Raw genomic sequence first — 20,020 nt, forward strand, 5'->3', positions numbered from 1 at the left:
AAGAGAAGAGCCAGCTGATTTTCTTCAGGTCCCATAAATGCCAGGGTTGGCCCTGTCTCCTCAGCTTGCATGTGAAGATTAACTCTGTTCATCAGAGAAGGGATTTCAAATCCCACGTCCAATTAAATTCAAGTCACCAATGGTTTTCTGAACAACATATATGCCTGTCACTAGAAGGCATACATTTCCTGGTCTTGAGCTCACAGTCACATAGGTATAACTGAGGTAGAATATGACATATTTTCATAAAGCTTTAACTAGTTTCTTTCAAATATTTGCCTCCTACTACTTTGGGTCTTGATCCCTGGGAAAAGGCTCATGTCTGTAACCAATATATATTGCCAAAAAAGGTGGGAAAATCAGAGGTGATATTACAAAGCAGTAAACTCAGCACAAATACTTCTACTGCCAAAGTCATGTATTTGTGTGTAAAGAGAAGACAACCAGGAGTTCCCGTCCTGGATCAGTGGTTAACGAATCCAAGTAGGAACCGTGAGGTTGCGGGTTCGATCCCTGGCCTGGCGCAGTGGGTTAAGGATCCAGCATTGCGGTGAACTGTGGTGTAGGTCGCAGACGTGGCTCGGATCTGGCGTTGCTGTGGCTGTGGGGTAGGCCGGCAGCTGTAGCTCTGATTAGACCCCTAGCCTGGGAACCTCCATACGCTGCGAGTGCGGCCCTGGAAAAAGACAAAAAAAAAAAAAAAAAAATCCAGACACTGGAGACTGAAAAGCCTACGGCAATCCAAGGATTAATAGATGGGCTTCAACAAACAGCACTAATCCTTCGGGCTCTCAGTAGCACAGAAATAGGAACAGGAGGGATTGCAAAGACTACAATTCCCATAATGCTCAATGGGGAAAATGAAGTAAGTGTAGCAGCTTATTCTAGACTGTGTATTTCGGGTAGGGCTGGATAAATCTACTCCTACCGTTCCTCCAAGGAACGCTAATCCTCCTTCGAAGGCTCTCAAAGGCCGTCGGTAGTTGTAGTTTTGCTAATCCTAGGGCGCATAAAGGTGTAAGCGAGAAGGCCAAGGAGCCTGACGGGATTTGTAGTCTGCGCCGACGGCGGACGCGCACGCGCAGCTGAGGCCGGGGCGGGGCCGAGATACTGCAGTGAAAGCCGAGGCAGCGGGCAGGCGAGCAGGGGGCGGGCGGACATCTTGGGATCCGGAGAGTGGCCGGCCCGGCAGAGCAGGCGGCCTCGGACACCAGGTGAGCTCGGGATTTAGTCGTAACCGGGTGAGGGAGGACGGCTACTCGACTGCCCAGCTTTGCCCTTCCCTGCACTGCGCTACGCCGAAAGCTGCCCACACCCGGGAGTGGCCCCAGCCTTCATATCGGGAAGGGAGCTGACGGTGGGGCGGGGGCGCCCCGGGCGCGGCTGCAGGACGGGCACGGAGCGGTGCCCTTCACCTGACCCGCCCGTAGCCTTCCCTGAGAGGGAGACCTACTGGAATCCTCCCAGAGGTGGGACGCCGCGCGGCGCCCCCCTCCCTAGGATCTTGACAACCCCCTACCCCTCTGCGCCTTCTCCTTTTCGCGCAGGGAACAATTCCCCCATCCTTTGGAAAGTGACACGCACTTGTGTCGCCTCTTTGGACCGTGACAAGCTAGCCCACCCTGTGGCACCCCCTCCTCGCAGTTGAGTGACAGCCCCCCGCGCCCCGTGGAACCAGCTTTTCTTGCGATGTCCTCTTCCCCAAGGCGAATAGCCCAGCACCCCCACATGCCTCTATACTTGCATCCCAAAGCAAGCTACCTCTCCCCAGCTTTCCCTGATTCGCCATTCTCATTCTCTCCCTGCCGTCTTTCCTCTTCAAAGCCTTGACCTTTGCCATACTGTAAACTCTTTCTTCCAGGTGCCCCCACCAGCCCTGTTGCTGCTGTGGGCTCACCTGATTATACTGCCTGACTGTTGCTGCTGGTATATCCTTTAGATATTCCACTCCTGTCCTGGGCCCCATCTCTGCTTCTCTGATGCCCTGAGCTCCCTACCACTTGATACCTGTGAACTTGGTTCTTTGCATAGGGCTATACCTCCATTTTGCGCTTCCTCTCCCAGTCTCTTTGGGGTTGAGGAGTGGGATGTGTCCACCACCTTGAGAGACCTTTCACTCAGTCTGGGAGACCTTGGCCGCCTTGACAATAGGCTTTATTTTTCAGTTTAGAAAAGTCTGCCAAACTGCTCCCTGTGAAACTAACACCAGGGCTAATCCCAGAAATCTAGAACTAAATTAACCTTTTTTCTCTTTGAAAAGTCTGAATTAGTCTGACCCAAATAATTTGAGTAATTCAGGTATTCTGCCCCTTGTTCATAAGCACTCAGCTGAATTATGTTGTGGGTCTGGAATCACAGAATTTCAGCTGGAAGGATCTCTTGATTTTATGAATTGCATACACACACCCGCTGCCCGCCACACACACCTGTATTTTGATTACACTTGGGAATTGAGAGGGAGCCTCCCTTTTTTAAAGAGAGGTGGTCAGAAATAACTAATAAGTAGCTTGGGCCCTTGAGGTGTTGTCTGTCAGGGCTGGGGCCTTTCTCCTCTGCTCTTTTGCCTGTTTATCTGACTGCCTGGGAGAGGCTGGAACCATGCTCCTGGGTCCATGTCAGGGCCTGAGGCCTCCCTTCTCTCCTCTTCCCCACTGCCTGCACACCCTTTCCTGGAATGTTTAGACTTCTGTGAATTAGAGAGCTGGAGGTTCAGGCCCTGCTGCCTTCTCAAGGGTAGTGGAGCCTGAGAGACTGGTGCTCCTAAAGCTTTGCCTCAGGGGCCTCAGGCCTGAACCTATGGGAGTAATTCCTACCGCCATTCCTCCAGCCGCCTGCAGGCCTTCACAGTGACTCACCGGCCAGAGCCTGAGTGAGAGTCTGCACAGGAAGAGGCCTTGCTGAGCTCAGCGCTGTGAAAGGGGGAGGGGGCTACTCTGGGTCCTGCCCCAGAAAAAGGAGGATCAAAATGGCCTTAGAATCCTGGGCCCAAGTCCCTCTCCCTTTCTCCCTTTCAGTAAGGGACAAACAGGAACTGGAGCCTGGCTGAGGGGAGGGGCATGCCCGGGAGGGCACAGGGTCACTTGCTGGAGGGTTGAGTCAGGATAAAAGCTCAGCCAGTGTCCTGCACAGCCCCACAGGGGACGTTGGCTGGGGTTCTAAGGCCTTCCCTTACCCTGCCCCCACCTGTCCTAGGTCTGTTCTCAGAGCGATGGGCTGCCAGGACTGAGCTGCCGCCATGATTGGAGGCTTATTCATCTATAATCACAAGGGGGAGGTGCTCATCTCCCGGGTCTACCGAGATGACATCGGGTGAGTCCCCTGGCTGAGCCAGCTGTGCCCCTCACCCCCATCCCTCCTCCCCAGCATGCAGGACCAGATCTCTTTCTACCAGAGGCTTGATTTGGACCACCCCTACCCCTCGCTGCATCCTAGAAGCTCAGCTAGCACAGCCTGGTTCCCATTAGGTCTGGTGGTATCGGCCAAGCAGCCAGTTGCTGGCCACTTGGTGGGATCTGTGGAATGGCAGGACCCCCACAGTCTTGGGAACTCCTGCCTCCTGTTTCCCTTAGTGACAGACCTGGTTTCTGGAAATGAGTGCTTTTGCCTGGGCAGGTTGATCCCTCCTTTGAGGAGAAAGGAGATCTGTCTCCAGTGGGTGGAGTTGGTGGTACTAATCCATCTAAGTCTTGCTCCCAGAAGCCCTTCTCATGGTGAGTTTTCACTGGACTCTTGAAAACCTCTCTGGGCTGCTGAATCCTCTCCCACTCTTTTTCTGGAGGAGTCAGGCTGCTGACTCAGCTATGTTTTCAGTTCCTCTGGGCCATTCCTGGAGAGGAAAGGTGGTGAGCAAGCCCGAGGCACTCTCCAGGTCACTGAGGGACAGGCAGGGAGGCCATGCTGCCCTTTCTGACCTATCACAGTGGACAGGGAACAGCTCCTTGTCCTGTGTCCCCTCCGACCTCCACAAGGAGGCACAGCCTTACTTCTCATTCTGCCCTACCCTGCATGCCACAGCTCTTCCCCGAGGAGGAGACTTGTCCTAGCCTCAGCGGCTCTGTGAGGTTAGGCTCTTCTGATCCATGCTGTGCTGTTTTTCTTCCTGGAATCGCTTAGAATAGACGGTCAGAGGTGGGCCTGTTGCAGCGGCTCCTAGCTTTCTGGCTAATAGGCTCCCCTGGCCGTTATGGCTATTTGTCCAATGGCTGGTGGTGGGGCATGAGCTAGAGTTGCGGCAATGCCTGGCTTGCCTGAACCTGGCTGGCTACACCTATCTACACCCCCCTCTGACCCTGAGTGGGCCTGGTTAAGCCAAGGCCAGGGGCTACACCAGCTTGCATGCTTTGCTGTGCTCTCCACCCCTTGCCTGTTGCCCCTCTGCTTCCACCTCATGGTGTGTTCTACCCGCCCCAGTGTGTTGTGTCTAATCCTCTCTCTCGTTGCTGTCACTCTCCTCTTCTTGCTGGCGTCATTTCTCTCATCCCATCTCATTGGCTGCCGTAGCAATAGGTAAGCGGCCTATTAAGCTGCTGCCCAGGCACAGGTGGGTGGGGGGCCCTGCCCCCCACATCATTGTTTTCTTCTTCCTTTTTCTTTCCCTGGACTTGCCCTGGAATTGGATCCTGAGCAAGAATGGGTGGCCCAGCTCCATGGCCCCTTAGTGCTTGTCCCTCAGTAGATTAGAGCCTTCTCTGAAGTCATGCTGGCCTTGTCTAACTTCTGGAGAAGCCAGCCTTCCCCACTGGTGGAATCACTGTGGGAAGACTGGAGAAGCAGCGGGGTCTCTCTCTCATCTGGGCCTGGAGCTTACTGAGATGTAGAGGTGGCAGTGGGGAAATTGGGGCCAGGCCTGGGAGTCAGGAACATATCTTTCTGAACCTGATGGGCCTCACTTTATTAAGGTTACACCTGCCCTCCTGTCATTGCCACTTGACCTCTCTGTCTCTCGTGGCCTTCAGACACCAGCTAGTTCTGGTCCTCCTCCCCTGCCCCCACTGAGAGGAGTTGTAGGGAGCTGCCCCAGTGGTTTAGGCAGTGGCTTTAGAGTGCGTGTCAGACTCCAGCAGAGAGGGGGGTGGCTGTTCGTTAGCACCCGTGGTTGATCCCTTCAGAGTGAGGTCTGCCTGGGTACTGAGCAGTCCCTGTGCACCCTTCTCTCTCAGGAGGAACGCAGTGGACGCCTTTCGGGTCAATGTTATCCACGCCCGGCAGCAGGTGCGCAGCCCCGTCACCAACATCGCTCGCACCAGTTTCTTCCATGTTAAGCGGTCCAACATCTGGCTGGCAGCTGTCACCAAGCAGAATGTCAATGCTGCCATGGTCTTCGAATTCCTCTATAAGATGTGTGACGTAATGGCTGCCTACTTTGGGAAGATCAGCGAAGAGAACATCAAGAACAATTTTGTGCTCATATATGAGTTGCTTGATGGTGAGGCTGGCAGGGCAGTGGGTCTAGGGTGGGAATGAACCTGATGGGGCCTGGCCTGGAGGTGGGAGCAGGTCTGAGGCTCCAGTGCCCTCTGAATTTTCTTTCCTGACTCTCTGGTCTTTTGACCCCTGAAGAGAACCGTCCAAATCCAGACTTAAAGGCTGGTTTGAAGTGAACACAGAAACAGGCTAGCTTGTGGAGGTGGGGGAAGACCTAAAGCTCTATTGGTGGCTGGTCCTCCTGCAGTTAAGCACATTTTATCCCCTTACCTTTGTGGTTTGGGCCTTATTACAGTGACTGTCCTCCCAGCTTTCATCTCAACAGCTGCCTCAAGCCTGGGGGAGAGTGAGATACTACAGGCCTCTCAAGGTGTACTGTTACCTCTGTTTCCCTGCAGAGTATGATTTAACTGAACAGAGTCCTTCCACCTTCCCAACATCCCTCTGTCAGGGATTCTTGATTTCTCACCCACTGGCCATGTGACTATTTTCTTTTTTTCTATTTGGAAAAAATCTGACATTTTAATGATTTATAAAGCACAAATCCTAAAGTAAATGCTACAGAGCTAGAAAATGGCTGCAGATGATGCCACAGTGTCATCTGGAGCTATGCTGGCCAGATATATCCAGGCCAGGGGAGGGATGGAATGAGGAAGGCTTCAGCTTTTTCTAGGGGCTGATGGTTCCCTTCCTTTTGCAGAGATCCTGGACTTTGGCTACCCGCAGAACTCAGAGACGGGCGCGCTAAAAACCTTCATCACCCAGCAGGGCATCAAAAGCCAGGTACTTGAGTTGTACAGGCTATTGTCAGGGTGGAGCCCAACGTCCCTTCATCCCAGCTGGCCCCCAAGCCTTGTCGGAGCTGACTCATGAGCCTGCCCTTGACAGGAAGTGCTGGCCTGGAGCCTTCTGCCATGACTGCAGACCTGTTTTGCTCTGTGTGGCCCTCTCCCACCCCTGGAGCTTGCCAACTCAGCATCTCTGTTACTGGGAATACAGCTCAAGCAGTTTCCTTCCACACTGGGGGAAGTGGGTGTGGGCTGCTTTGGAGGAGAGAGCTTGGGCCCTCTTTTAGGATCCAGGCCTCATAGCCTTCTTCTTCTTTCCTGCCTGCCTCTTCCCGTCTGCGCTCCTCTACTGCTTCCTGTGGGCACCATGTTGGCCCTGTGTTCTCCAGCATCAGGTAAGCTGTTCCCTCAGCTTCCACCCTTGCAGCTTTGCTCAGTTTTCTCTAGGCCCTACCCCATGGGGGAAGGTGGATACTGGGGCAGGGTGGGGGTGGTGGCTAGAAGGGAGAAGGAGGAAGGTGGAGCAGGGATAGAGACAGGAGGATTGGAGGGGGAGAGGAGTGAGGCCTTGCTCTTTGTCTCTGTTCCCCATGCAGACGAAAGAAGAGCAGTCCCAAATCACCAGCCAGGTGACAGGGCAGATTGGCTGGCGGCGGGAAGGCATCAAGTATCGCCGAAACGAGCTCTTCCTGGATGTGCTGGAGAGTGTGAACCTCCTCATGTCCCCACAGGGTGAGGGCCCTCTCGTGATAAAGCTGGAGCGGGGGCCAGGGCAGGATCTTGGTCCTGACTCAGCTGCTCTTGTTTATCTCCCTCACCAGGGCAGGTGCTGAGCGCCCATGTGTCCGGCCGAGTGGTGATGAAGAGCTACCTGAGTGGCATGCCTGAGTGCAAGTTTGGGATGAATGACAAGATTGTCATTGAGAAGCAGGGCAAAGGCACAGCCGATGAAACAAGCAAGAGGTACCTAAGGCAGGGGAGCTGGTGGGAAAGGGTGGACCGTGGAATGCAGAGCAGCGCCTGGTGATCACAAGTTCCTTCATTTCTGCATTGATGCAAACTCCCTTTTCCCCAGGTTGTGCTTGGCTGGTTGCTCTTAGTATCTGCTTAAAAGAGATAGGGGATTGTCTTCATTCTACTCAGTAACCCCTTGGTTTGGTCCTGAGGTCCAAAGGTCCAAGACTCTTCTCTACATACTGATGGCCTTTGCCTGCCCAGTATGCCTAAAACTGAGTTCTGAGCAGCAGAGCTCTCAAAAGATGATGAGTTTGTAAAGCTCTCACTCATCCCTAACTCTGGAACAGGGACTGCCCCCTCCCAAGTCAGAAAGCTGCATTATGGCAGCTTTCCATAGACTACAGTGCAAGCCTCATCCAGGTTCTGGCAGCCTCTGGGGGTGGGGTAGTCTCCCAGCCCAACTCTGCTGCCACTCTCCTGTACCAATGAGGAGACCTTCTGCCCTTGCTTGCAGCGGGAAGCAATCAATTGCCATTGATGACTGCACCTTCCACCAGTGTGTTCGACTCAGCAAGTTTGACTCTGAACGCAGCATCAGCTTCATCCCACCAGATGGAGAATTTGAGCTCATGAGGTGCCAGTGGGGTGTGAGGAACAGGGGGTCCTGTTGGCAGAGAGGGGGGAAAGGGTAGAGGACAGGCTCTGCTATGCCAGCCTAAAGGTATTGCATCTCTGAAGGTATCGCACCACCAAGGACATCATCCTTCCCTTCCGAGTGATCCCGCTAGTTCGGGAAGTGGGGCGCACCAAGCTGGAGGTCAAGGTGGTCATTAAGTCCAACTTCAAGCCCTCACTACTGGCTCAGAAGATTGAGGTGAGGATAAGGAACATGGGGAGGAGGAAGCATCTCTCTTCAGCAATAAAGGCAGCTGATGTCAGTGCTTGGCAGCGCTCGCTGACAGGTGTGTCACTTCTAGGTGAGGATCCCAACCCCACTGAACACCAGCGGGGTGCAGGTGATCTGCATGAAGGGGAAGGCTAAGTACAAGGCCAGCGAGAACGCCATCGTGTGGAAGTGAGTCTTTCCTTCTTGAGGCCACAGCAGGGCTCCAAATGCCTTGGTGTACCCTGTTAAGTTTCCCCTTTCATCCTTTGTGTGTGTGTGGCAGGGGGTGGGGAGTGATTGTTTCTCCAGGGACCTCTGCTTGTGTCGTCACCCCTTACAGCTCTGTGTGAGTGTACATATCACTGGGGCGAGTTTATGCATTTATCAAGTTTCTTTAACATTTCCCAGTTTGCCCTTGTCCTATCTCTGTGAAGTAGATGGAGCAAGGGATAGCATGGTCATGTGTCTAAACTGCAGTGCACAGTGCTAAAGGAGTAACAGACCCGAGGTTTCACAGCAGGAGGTTATCAGAGTCCTCATCATGTTTCCTTGCCTTAGCACTTCCCACAAGCTGCTGGGTTCTCTTCCCTGCCACCTCCCAACCTCCCAAAGGGGAACCACCCTGATCCCGGAAGCTCCTCCAAGCTCTTAGGGGCACCTACTACCTGTTGCCCCTCTGTTTCCAGGATCAAGCGCATGGCAGGCATGAAGGAATCACAGATCAGCGCTGAGATTGAGCTTCTGCCCACCAATGACAAGAAGAAATGGGCTCGACCCCCCATTTCGATGAACTTTGAGGTATGGCAGGGAAGGGGCCTAGAACCATGGCAGGGTGTGCTAGGAAAAACCTTAGAGATCATTCGGATCAAGCTCAGTATTTATCACTTTGCAGATGAGGAAGCTGAGGCCCAGAGAGAAGTAACCTCAATTCCTAGACCTATTCCTTCCCCACTCAGGCCTCCTACTAGAAATTTCTATTTAGACAAAAATCTTTGATTTCATTTATTTGGCTTGTCATAAAACAATTATTAGGGAAAATGTAGATTACTTCCATGACAAGTAAGACACAAAGTTTACTTAGAGACAGGAAAGCGGGCTGACTTTGCTTTGTGCATGATGGACATGTAATTTTCTCCACCTTACTGTTTAAGTCCATAATATTGAGCAGGATAAGTATGTTCGAAGGCAAGTCTTTGATTACTGCCGCTGCTGATTAAAGGAACTGATCTTTAAGTTGTCACAGGCAGAGCTTGACTTCAAACCCAAATGATTGCAAGTTACTCTTGGATATGCTATCTTTAGTAACCTCTCAGAGGACCCCTCAGCACCCCAGCTTCCCCAAGGGCCCCAAAGATTCAAACACCTGTAGTAGAGATGAGGTAGGGCAGGGCTATGAGGAGAGGAGCTATGAAAGGGAGGCCACATTCCTAACTGGAGCTGTCCCTTGCCCAGGTGCCATTCGCGCCTTCTGGCCTCAAGGTGCGCTACTTGAAGGTGTTTGAACCGAAGCTGAACTACAGCGACCACGATGTCATCAAATGGGTGCGCTACATTGGCCGCAGTGGCATTTATGAGACCCGCTGCTAGCTGCCTAGTGACAGCTAGCCCGTCTCCCCACCCACCCTCTTCCACAGGTCTGGGTGCCCTCGGCCACCACACATCAGTGTCTCCTCCCTCCTGCTTTGCTGCCTTCCCTTTGCACCAGCCCCTGAGTCTAGGTCTGGACCAACCATGTTGCAAGCGGGACTGGTGGAACAGTCCCTGGGCTCCCTGGGCAGGGTGGTTTCTGAGGCTCCTGCTCTTCCATCCATCTGCCAGCCCTGGCCCAATGCCAGGCTCTGAGTTCTGTGACCAAAGTCAGATGGGCCCCTTCTCCTCCCCTCCCCTATGGCCACATCTCTCTGGAGTGGGAGGGTTGGCTGCCCCTCACCTCGGAGCTCCCCCAAAGGCCAGTAACGGATCCCCAGCCCTCAATTCCTACTCTGCTTTGGGCTAGTGTGAGCTTCATTTTGTACACTTGTGACTTCGTCCAGTTATAAACCCAATAAACTCTGTAGAACGGAGTTGCTGGCCAAGTGTTGATGTGGTGGCTACATGGGGAGGGGATCTGGTGGGACCGCTTCCTTCCTGTCTTAAAAGGACTGTCTTGAGCAGAATTTCGTTTCTAAACTCTCTTCCTTTGTCAAGGCTCAACTGCTAGGGCCATCCAAGCCCTTATCCTGACAGGTATTAGCTCCAGGTCTCCTCTGAGAAATAGCCTCAAGGGCAGGCAGCCCCACCTGACACCGTGCCACTCAATTCCTTGAGGGTAGAGATTCTTTTCCTAAAATCAGCCTCAGCTTTATTTTAGGCAGGTATTTCTCTATTGGCAGAGATTAAGCAGGGTTTACAGTTGGTCTTTCCAGCCATCCTTAGAAACTAACCTCTCAATTCCATCCTCTTCCCAGGCCTCTTAACAAAATTCCTCCCTTCTATGCCTCCCCCTCTCCAGAGCATTGTGTGCAAATAAGCAAGTCTCTAATGGAGTTTTCTTTATTCTGCTCAGGTGTTGGAGCAGATAAAGATGTGCCATCACCAGTTTTCCCTTGCTTGGTCTTAGCCTTTTTAAACCTAAAATATCTGTTAGAGAAATTTTTCAAACAAACAGAAATAGAAAATATATAATGAACCCCATGTCCCATCATGATGTTTCAACTTGTGGTCAATTCTTTAATATCACATCCAGTCTGTGTTCATGCTTATTAATCCAAGTGTCCTACAGAATTTCTCACAGCTTATATCTGGATCCAAACAAGGTCCATTTTGATTGGTGATTGCTTCTTCAATCTTAAAAACCATAGGTTCTCCCCTGGCTTTTGCAATGTTGAAGAAACCATATCTGTCATCTCTGCGTCAGAGTTCTGTTTCATGTAAAATAGTTACTAGATCTAGAAGCTTAATAATAACTTTTTTTTTTCTTTAGGGCTATACCCACTGCATATGGAGGTTCCCAGGCTAGGGCTCAACTTGGAGCTACAGCTGCCAGCCTACACCACAGCCACAGCAATGCGGATCCGAGCAGCATCTGTGACCTACACCACAGCCCACGGCAACTCTGTATCCTTAACCCACTGTTAGAGGCCAGGGATCGAACCTGCATCCTCATGGATGCTAGTCAGATACCTTTCCTCTGAGCCACGACCAGAACTCCCAAGAAGCGTAATAATAACTTTTGAAACTTTATTTCAAGTATCAGGATTGATGCTTCGCAATGGCAGAAGAATGAATGGATAATGATGTAATTTTAGGTGACAATTTTAGAATGTTCACGTTAAATGTGAAGCAGTAGCATTTTGGGAAAATCCTTAACTTCTACCTGAGGGAGTCAGTGAAAGGAAATAATACCCTTTTACAGTAATTTACTGAGACTGAGGGTGCGGAAGTCTGCTTTGGCTGTAGGTAGGGAATAAATATTAACGAATTTACACAGACCTTGTGGATCTGGTTTTCTTGCCCTGTGGGCGTCAATGAGGTAGTGTCCCGGGGTGGTGGAAGGACTGTAAGGCATAATTCGCTTAGGTCCGCTGAGCTGTCAAGTGTGGAGGGACAGAGTGCACGTCGCGGGAGGGCTGGCTATCTGACTAAGGGTCTGGGAACAAGAACGAAATCCTCGGCCGCAATGAACCGCGCCAAGGGCTTCTGAGAACTAAGGGACGAGCATGAGTCAGCAAGGCTCTCCGCGGACTCCAAAATGGACTCGGATAGGCGTGCTGCAGCTGACTCGCCTCAAGTGAGCGTATAGAACCTAGCAAGGTCAATATGCTTTATCAACCGCCCTTCTCAGGAGGTTTCCCCACGCCGGGCCATCAGCAATTTCCCGCCCTGATAAACTGCGAGCTCCTCTCCACCCCGCCCCCGCAGCCTTCAGGATCTCCACCTCCCAGGAGGCAGCGAGAACCGCACATGCGGCTCATTTTTTCGTGGGAAGGGTTGCGCAAGCGCAGAGTGCACCTCTGACGTAGACTCCAAGCGGCGCTTGCGCACAGTTCCTCTAGCGCCTTTCACACCGCCTACCGTGTTCGGTGCGGTCCGCGCTTTTCTGACGTTACCGCTGCGCATGCGCTTTGGAAGGAAGGGTGAGCTTTCTGGGCGACCGGCAGGGGGCGGGCCTTGGCTGAGGTCCCGCAGCGACTGCGCGGACAGGTTCCCGACTGGAACATGGCGACTTGCGCTGAAATCCTGCGGAGCGAGTTCCCCGAAATTGACGGGCAAGTCTTCGACTACGTGACGGGTAAGCGGAACAGAATCAACGCGCTGGGGGTGCTGAAGTGGAAGTCTAGGAGGGGGAGGGGAGGACTAAGGGAGGGCAATGCCGGGGACCGCTGCTAGGCCTCTCCTCTGCGTGACCTCTTGTTCCGAGGGCCGGCTGGGTCTGGAGCCCGGACTAGGACTGCGGTTCGGGAATTAAAACTGCTTGTATGTCCACTCTAACCGGCATCTTCCTCGTCTTGCCACGCCCGGCCTAGGTGTCTTGCACAGCGGCAGTGCGGACTTCGAGTCTGTGGATGACCTGGTGGAAGCTGTTGGGGAACTGTTGCAGGAGGTGTCCGGGGACAGCAAGGATGACGCGGGCATCAGGGCCGTGTGTCAGCGCATGTACAACACCCTGCGCCTGTACGTGCCAGGGCAGGGGGATTCGCGGAGGTGATGGGAGGGTGGACGGTCAGGAAACGACCTGAGGGAAGACAGTCTGATGGCCATAGAGCTTTTTGCTCAACTTCTAACTGTTTACTCTCTATCCTACACTCAAGGGCTGAGCCACAGACCCAGGGAAACAGCCAGGTGCTACTAGACGCTCCCATCCAGTTGTCAAAGATAACAGAGAACTACGGTGAGATGAGGGAAGATTGAACTAGCTGCTCTACCCTCTGTCCTTTTCTCAGTCTCCACCCGCTAGCTACCTGCCTCCTGGAGCCCTGGACTCTTGGAAGCTCTTTTCCACAGTAACTAGTTGATGTCTTTACTGAGGCCAAATGAGCCCATTATTGAAGGCATTAGGACTGGAGAGTTCTCTAAGCTCTTGGGTATGGTAGGAAGTGTGTGGGCCTTGGAGCTAGACAGACTTGGGTTTACTCCCCAATTTTGCAACTTACTAAACAACTGCATGATATTGTCAGGGTTACTTATCTGCTCTATTCTCTGTGTCTTTAATCTGTGAATTAGGCTTTTGTTTTAAGTGTTAGTAGGATGATACCTATCTCCAGAATTTGTGAGACCTTCCTTTAAATATATGAGTCTCTGTCGGGTTCACATTAGTCACTCAGAATGTTAGTTTCCCTTCCCTCAGAGAAAAGGTGACTGCTTTTCTTATCGCTTACAGACTGTGGCACCAAACTTCCAGGACTGCTAAAGAGGGAACAGTCGTCGGTGAGGAAGGGGAGAAGGAAGAAAGAGAGAGGGCTGTGTCTGTGGTGGGGGTGGGAGTTGACTGTCTCTATATATTGGAGTGTCTTTCTGGGAGATTGCTCATTGTCTTTTTTTCTGTCTCTGAGTCCACACCTTCAGATGAAATGGTTGTATTTAAACCCTTAGACAGTGAATGCGAAGAAGCTAGAAAAAGCTGAAGCTCGACTGAAGGCAAAGCAGGAGAAGCGCTCAGAGAAGGACACATTCAAAACCAATAACCCTCTGTGAGTTTAGCAAGAAGGGCTGAGAAGACAACAGAGCAGTCTACTGAGATGGAAGGGTGGTTGGTAGTGCTAAAAGCCATCCATTTCTCTCTTTTAAAGAGTCTTGGAAGAGGCATCAGCCAGCCAGGCAGGCAGCAGAAAGGAGAGTCGATTGGAATCGTCTGGCAAGAACAAATCCTATGATGTGCGAATTGAGAACTTTGATGTGTCCTTTGGCGATAGGTGAGGGAGTGGCAGTGTGGGGAAGGGGTGATGGTTTTCTTTTTCCAATTTGAAGAAATGAAATAGGGCTAAAAATAGGTTTCTGTAGTTAAACTTACTGTGCACCTGTTTCTAGAGCACTCTTTGTTGTCTTCTTTCTGCACCTGCAGGGTACTGCTGGCTGGAGCAGATGTGAACCTGGCATGGGGCCGCCGCTATGGGCTGGTGGGTCGTAATGGCTTGGGGAAGACGACACTGCTGAAGATGCTGGCCACCCGGAGCCTGCGGGTTCCAGCCCATATTTCCCTGCTGCATGTAGAGCAGGAGGTTGCTGGAGACGACACCCCTGCCCTGCAGAGTGTCCTGGAGAGTGACACTGTGCGAGAAGATCTCCTGCGGCGGGAGCGGGAGCTCAGTGCCCAGATTGCTGCTGGCAGGTGAGGGCTTCAGGCAAGGGATTGCCCAGCAGCACCTGTGCCCAACAGAGTACCTGCCTTGCTGGCACAATCCACCATTCATTTGCCCATCCTAATATGCAGCAGAGTTTAGAACTTGACACTGTGGGGCTGTAAATTCCTTGTTCCTGCACAGTGCCCACTGCCTTCATATCCTTCCTGTCCTCTGTTCCTGTCCCAGCAACAAGGCAGCCAGTGGCCGGCTTTCTAGCTGTTCTAGGGTGCAGGATATCTTGTAGACTGCCTGGACTCAGGCTGATTGCTCTTGCTCCCATTCCTAGGGCTGAGAGCTCAGAAGCTGCACAGCTGGCAGAAGTCTATGCCAAGTTGGAAGAGATTGAGGCTGACAAAGCACCTGCCAGGTATTTAAAATTCCCTTCCTTCCTTTAGATTTCATCTTTTCTGTTACCTGCTCCAACCAGGTTCTTTAATTTCTTCACTCCTAGGGCATCAGTCATTCTTGCTGGGCTTGGCTTTACCCCTAAAATGCAACAGCAGCCCACCCGGTAAGTGTCTCTTACCATTCTTGGCTCTGAACACTCTTGGCTCTTTCTCTGCCTGTTCTGGTGAACATTTGCCCCTGATGTGGCTCTGTCTCTTTTTAGGGAGTTTTCAGGTGGCTGGAGGATGAGACTGGCCCTGGCACGGGCACTGTTTGCTAGGTGAGTCTTCTGGGCCTCTGCATGGATACTGTGGAGGATGTACTTGGCTCTCAGGAGGTGGCAACAAGTCACTGACCTAAAACCTCAAACCTTGCATTCTTTTCCATAGGCCAGATCTGCTGCTGTTAGATGGTGAGTTTGAAATGGAATACCCTGATATGGGGATGTAGAATAGTGGCATCATCCAAGTTCCTGGTTTTCTTGTTCTTTAATCCCAAATGTGTCCTCCCCGACTTTTACAGAACCCACAAATATGCTGGATGTACGGGCCATCCTATGGCTGGAGAATTACCTGCAGGTGAGTGCCTACAGGTGCTGAGGTAGGTGAGGGGAATGTCTGCCTCTGAGGCCACTGGGGTTTGGGAGCTGACTGCCCTCCCAAACTGGGCCTGCCATCCTGTGACCCCTCAGACGTGGCCCTCCACAATCCTGGTCGTCTCCCATGACCGCAACTTCCTGAATGCCATAGCCACAGACATCATCCACCTGCACAGCCAGCGGCTGGACGGTTACCGGGGAGACTTTGAGACCTTCATCAAGAGCAAGCAGGAGCGGCTGCTCAACCAGCAGCGTGAATACGAGGCCCAGCAGCAGTATCGCCAGCATATCCAGGTGTGGGGGCAGGCTGGGCTGGGGACCTGCTCTATCCCATGGGTATCAGAGCTGTGGGGAGTGAGGGAGCCTCAACAGTGCCTGAACTCTTCCACCTGCAGGTTTTCATTGACCGGTTTCGCTACAATGCCAACAGAGCCTCTCAAGTGCAGAGTAAACTCAAGATGCTGGAGAAGCTGTGAGTACACTGTTGCTGACCAGGTCCTGACTCCTGTCTTTTATTTGTTCCCCTCATTTTGTAGGCCACCCCTTGCCCTCCCACTCTGGGTCTTTCCTTTTCTAGAAACCAACTTTAACTTCTTCCCCTCAGGAAAGCAGAGTATTCTGTCCTGCTTTTGGAAAGTAAATCTCGCCCCCTCAGGGTTAGGCAACCATCAGTCTACTTTCTGTCTCCATATATGATTTGCTTATTCTGGAAGCAATGGCATGGAATCACATATGTGAGCTTTTGTGTCGGGCTTCTTTTGCTTATTAGCATAATGTTTTCGAGGTTCATCTGTGTTGTAGCATGGATCAATACCTTATTCGTATTTATGGCCAGATAATATTCCATCATATGGATATTGCACATTTTGTTTATTGACTCTCATCAGATGATGGGCATTTGATTGTTTCCCTTTTTTGGATTTTATGAACAATGCTGCTGTGAACATTTGTGTACAAGTTTTTGTGTGGACATAGGTTTTCTGTTCTCTTGGGTACATACCTAGGAGTAGAATTACGTGGTAATTCTGGTGTTTACATTTTTGAGGAACTGCCAAACTTTTTGTTTTTTTTTTTTATTTTTTGCTTTTTAGGGCTGCACCTGTGGCTAATGGAAGTTCCTGGGTTAGGGGTCGAATCAGAGCTGCACCTGCTGGCCTACGCCGCAGCCACAGCAATGCCGGGTCTTTAACCCACCAAGCAAGGCCAGGGATTGAACCCACATTCTCATGGACACTACATTGGGTTCTTAACCCATTGAGCCACAACAGGAACTCCCAGTTTCCTTTTTTGTTATAGTTATTGATTTTTTTTTTTTTTTTAGATTTCGCATGTAAGTAATCTCATGCAGTATTTTATCTTTCTCTCTCTGACATATTTCACTTAACATTGTCCAAGTCCACCCTTGTTGCAAATGGCAGATTTTCATTCTTTTTAATGGCCAAGTAACAGTTCATTGTGTATATATACCACATCTTCATTCACCTGATGATGGATACTGAGGTCGCTTCGCTATTTTGGCTGTTGTAATTAATGCTGCTATGAACATTGGGGTGCCTGTATCTTTTAGAATAAGTGTTTTTGGTTTTTTTTTAGCCCATATACCCAGGAGAGCATTGGGGATTTAAATCTTGAAGCAACCATTCTAGACATGCTGGTGGTAGGGTAGCTTAAAATTACAATGCTTTAGAATTTTGTGACAGTGAAACATGTATCACAATATATTAACTGGGAAGACAAAAAACTACAAAAAATGATAATCCTGTATTTTCAGTGTATATATATATATATATGTATATATATTATTGCTTGTGTGATAAGAACAGTATTTTTTAAAGTCACAAATCTAGTCCATCCTCTCTCTCCTCAGACCAGAGCTGAAACCCGTGGACAAGGAGTTGGAGGTAGTGATGAAGTGAGTGCTGGGCCAGAGGGGCAGGTGGGACATTTTGTTTCTGGCCGCCCTCATGCTCCTCACTTCCACCTCCTGCAGGTTTCCCGATGGGTTTGAGAAGTTCTCACCACCAATTCTGCAACTAGATGAGGTGGATTTCTACTATGATCCTAAGCACATCATCTTCAGCCGTCTCTCCGTCTCTGCTGATCTTGAATCCCGCATTTGCGTGGTATGGTTGCTGTTTCTTTGTTCTGTGAGCTGGGGCTGGACTCTCCCGCCACAGGACGTAGTGTGGATTGGCCACATGGGCTACAGAGGGAGGAGGTCCGCAGGAGCAGGAGTCTGGGCTGAGGATTTTACTGTACTTAATACCAGCCCCTCCTCCAGCTTCATGGGGCCACTCTGCAGCACAGATGAAGAGCCTGGCATGTGGCCTTTTATCAGTACTTAGACCAGTGCATTGTCTTACTGGTCTCAGCTCTGAGTTTCCTCAAACCATGGAACATATAAGAGAGAGCATGGGCTTCAAGGTCAGACTTCGGACCCCAGCTCTGCCATTTCCTGTCTTGGTTACTAAGCAGTTTCCTCATCCTTAAGATGGAGATCACGTCCAGCCCAGCTGGTTATTGAGAGAATTAATTCCCCTGCACTTAGTGGGTACTTGGATATTGGTCCCTTTTACATCTTTACTACTTCCTTCCTTTTTCTCTGCAGTTCCTTAAACGTATTTTTTTAGTTGTTAGTCCCTGAGACTACCCAGGACCCAATCTCATCTGCTTCCCTTTTGTGTCCCACTCATGTACACTCTTCGCATTCTCATGTTTCTTCTCACAGGTTGGGGAGAATGGGGCTGGGAAGTCTACCATGCTGAAGTTGCTTATGGGGGACCTGGCCCCTGTTCGGGGCATCAGACATGCTCACAGGTAGGGCCCACACTTCCACTCTCTATATGCTTACACCATGGCTACATTCCTTTATGGTCATCGCCTTCCATCCCCTCTCTCCACCTTCACATCTGCCTGCAGGAATCTGAAGATCGGCTATTTCAGCCAGCACCATGTGGAGCAGCTGGACCTGAATGTTAGTGCTGTAGAACTGCTGGCACGCAAATTCCCTGGTGCGTTAGGGATTTGAGTTCACAACTAGGCCTCCCTTGGGTTGCTGAGCAGCCCACTGAGTCTGGGTGTAAGGACATGGGCACTGGGGGTGGGAATTGGGGAAGGTGAAGGAGGGGCTTGGGCCAAGAACCCACACGATGGGGTGGGGCCTGTTCCAGGTCGGCCTGAGGAGGAGTACCGTCACCAGCTGGGCCGGTACGGCATCTCTGGAGAGCTGGCCATGCGCCCTGTTGCCAGCTTGTCTGGGGGCCAGAAGAGCCGGGTAGCGTTTGCTCAGATGACCATGCCCTGGTGAGGCCTCATTCTAGAGTTGTGCCCTCTTTGCCACTTTTGCCTAATGGAAAATGACTGTCTTGCCTTTGTAGCAGAGATCATTTTCTCCCAGACCCCATAACTGCCTGCCTTCCTGTTCTCCCTTCCAGCCCCAACTTCTACATTTTGGATGAACCCACAAACCACCTGGATATGGAGACAATTGAGGCTCTGGGCCGTGCTCTCAACAATTTCAGGGTGAGTGTGCCTTCACACTGTGTCCTCTTCCCCAGGGCACTGCACCCCTTAGGGCCTGCCTGAGTGCCTCTGGTCTCCTGTCTTTCAGGGTGGTGTGATTCTGGTGTCCCACGATGAGCGCTTCATCAGGCTGGTGTGCCGGGAGCTGTGGGTGTGCGAAGGAGGCGGTGTCACCCGGGTCGAGGGGGGATTTGACCAGTACCGAGCCCTTCTCCAGGAACAGTTTCGCCGTGAGGGCTTCCTCTAGGGCCACCAGGCTGAGGACTCTGCCCAGGACCTGGACTGGTCTCCCAGACCCCTGGGCTACCATGTAGGCAACCATCTCCAGGCCACGGACTTCCCCCAACTTTGGGGACAGCCTTATTCCTAAATCTCTCCTTTTGACTGGAGCATCCTCTTGTGCGAACCCAGGGAGCCCCACCTAAGGGTCTTTGAGGACCGGTCTTCCAAGGGGAAAGGGAGTGGGGGGTGCCCTCTGGGATTCTAGATCCCCGGTATTGCCCCAGCTGCGACTGGGCCATGAGTGGCTGCTGTGTAAATTAAATCTCCCTGCATCTCCCTTGCCTCACCTGCTCCCTGGTGCAGGGCTGCAGTGTTTGCCCGCTGATAAGGAGTGTGGACTCTGATCTGGCATTATCCTGTGAGGCTTGTGTCAGTCACACAGAGGAGGCCATGGCAGCATCAGCCCCTGGGCAGAGGTGTCATTAAAGCTGCTGAAACTCGACCTCATGGTGGACAGAGCTGGTGAAGTGAAGGGCAGCATGTTATATCACTGCAGTGCTGTCCCTCCAGCCCAGGCTCAGCCTCAGCTGAAGGGGTCTTGGTTCTGCTCTTTCACCCCACTGCTTGGGAGAGTAAATTGATTCTGTAACCTGGCCTCAAACTGCCAGTTGCTTTCTCCAGTGGTCTCCAGCTCAGACTCGTCCTTCTTCTCTGATCTGGACCCTTTGGGACAAAAGAGAAACTGAGACTGACCTTGTCCCCATTTGCTTGGGTGACTCCATGTTCTTTCTTTTTCCCCTGGCCACATAGGAGGGGTCTGGGAAGTGAGGAATTGAGAATGGGGTCTAAGATGAAGAGAACGCTTTGGTTTCAAATTAATCCGTACTTAAAGAGGGAGGGGAGCTGTTTAACAGAA

General features: G+C 51.6%; 2 protein-coding genes across 4 annotated transcripts; both read left to right on the forward strand.

Annotated features, from left to right (window-relative positions):
* Positions 1,085-10,118, forward strand: AP2M1 (adaptor related protein complex 2 mu 1 subunit). 3 transcript variants are annotated; one of them, NM_001243644.1, is given in 12 exon segments: positions 1,085-1,214; positions 3,193-3,309; positions 5,160-5,425; positions 6,125-6,207; positions 6,602-6,607; positions 6,809-6,944; positions 7,034-7,175; positions 7,684-7,803; positions 7,908-8,043; positions 8,147-8,244; positions 8,742-8,853; positions 9,508-10,118. In NM_001243644.1, coding segments are annotated over 11 exon segments (1,308 nt in total). In that variant the 5' UTR covers positions 1,085-1,214; positions 3,193-3,235; the 3' UTR covers positions 9,643-10,118.
* On the forward strand, positions 9,649-19,606 carry ABCF3 (ATP binding cassette subfamily F member 3). The gene is made up of 21 exons (XM_003358707.4): positions 9,649-12,325; positions 12,561-12,708; positions 12,846-12,925; positions 13,415-13,461; positions 13,627-13,724; positions 13,824-13,946; positions 14,096-14,362; positions 14,662-14,742; positions 14,827-14,886; positions 14,986-15,042; positions 15,152-15,174; positions 15,285-15,340; positions 15,454-15,654; positions 15,756-15,832; positions 17,228-17,272; positions 17,351-17,483; positions 18,089-18,177; positions 18,280-18,371; positions 18,531-18,663; positions 18,795-18,882; positions 18,971-19,606. Exons 1-21 carry the CDS (start codon positions 12,253-12,255, stop codon positions 19,127-19,129), a joined length of 2,130 nt encoding a protein of 709 aa, XP_003358755.1. The 5' UTR covers positions 9,649-12,252; the 3' UTR covers positions 19,130-19,606.

This window comes from Sus scrofa, chromosome 13 (genome assembly GCF_000003025.6).
Source record: "Sus scrofa isolate TJ Tabasco breed Duroc chromosome 13, Sscrofa11.1, whole genome shotgun sequence".
In the NCBI taxonomy this organism is placed as follows: domain Eukaryota; kingdom Metazoa; phylum Chordata; class Mammalia; order Artiodactyla; family Suidae; genus Sus; species Sus scrofa.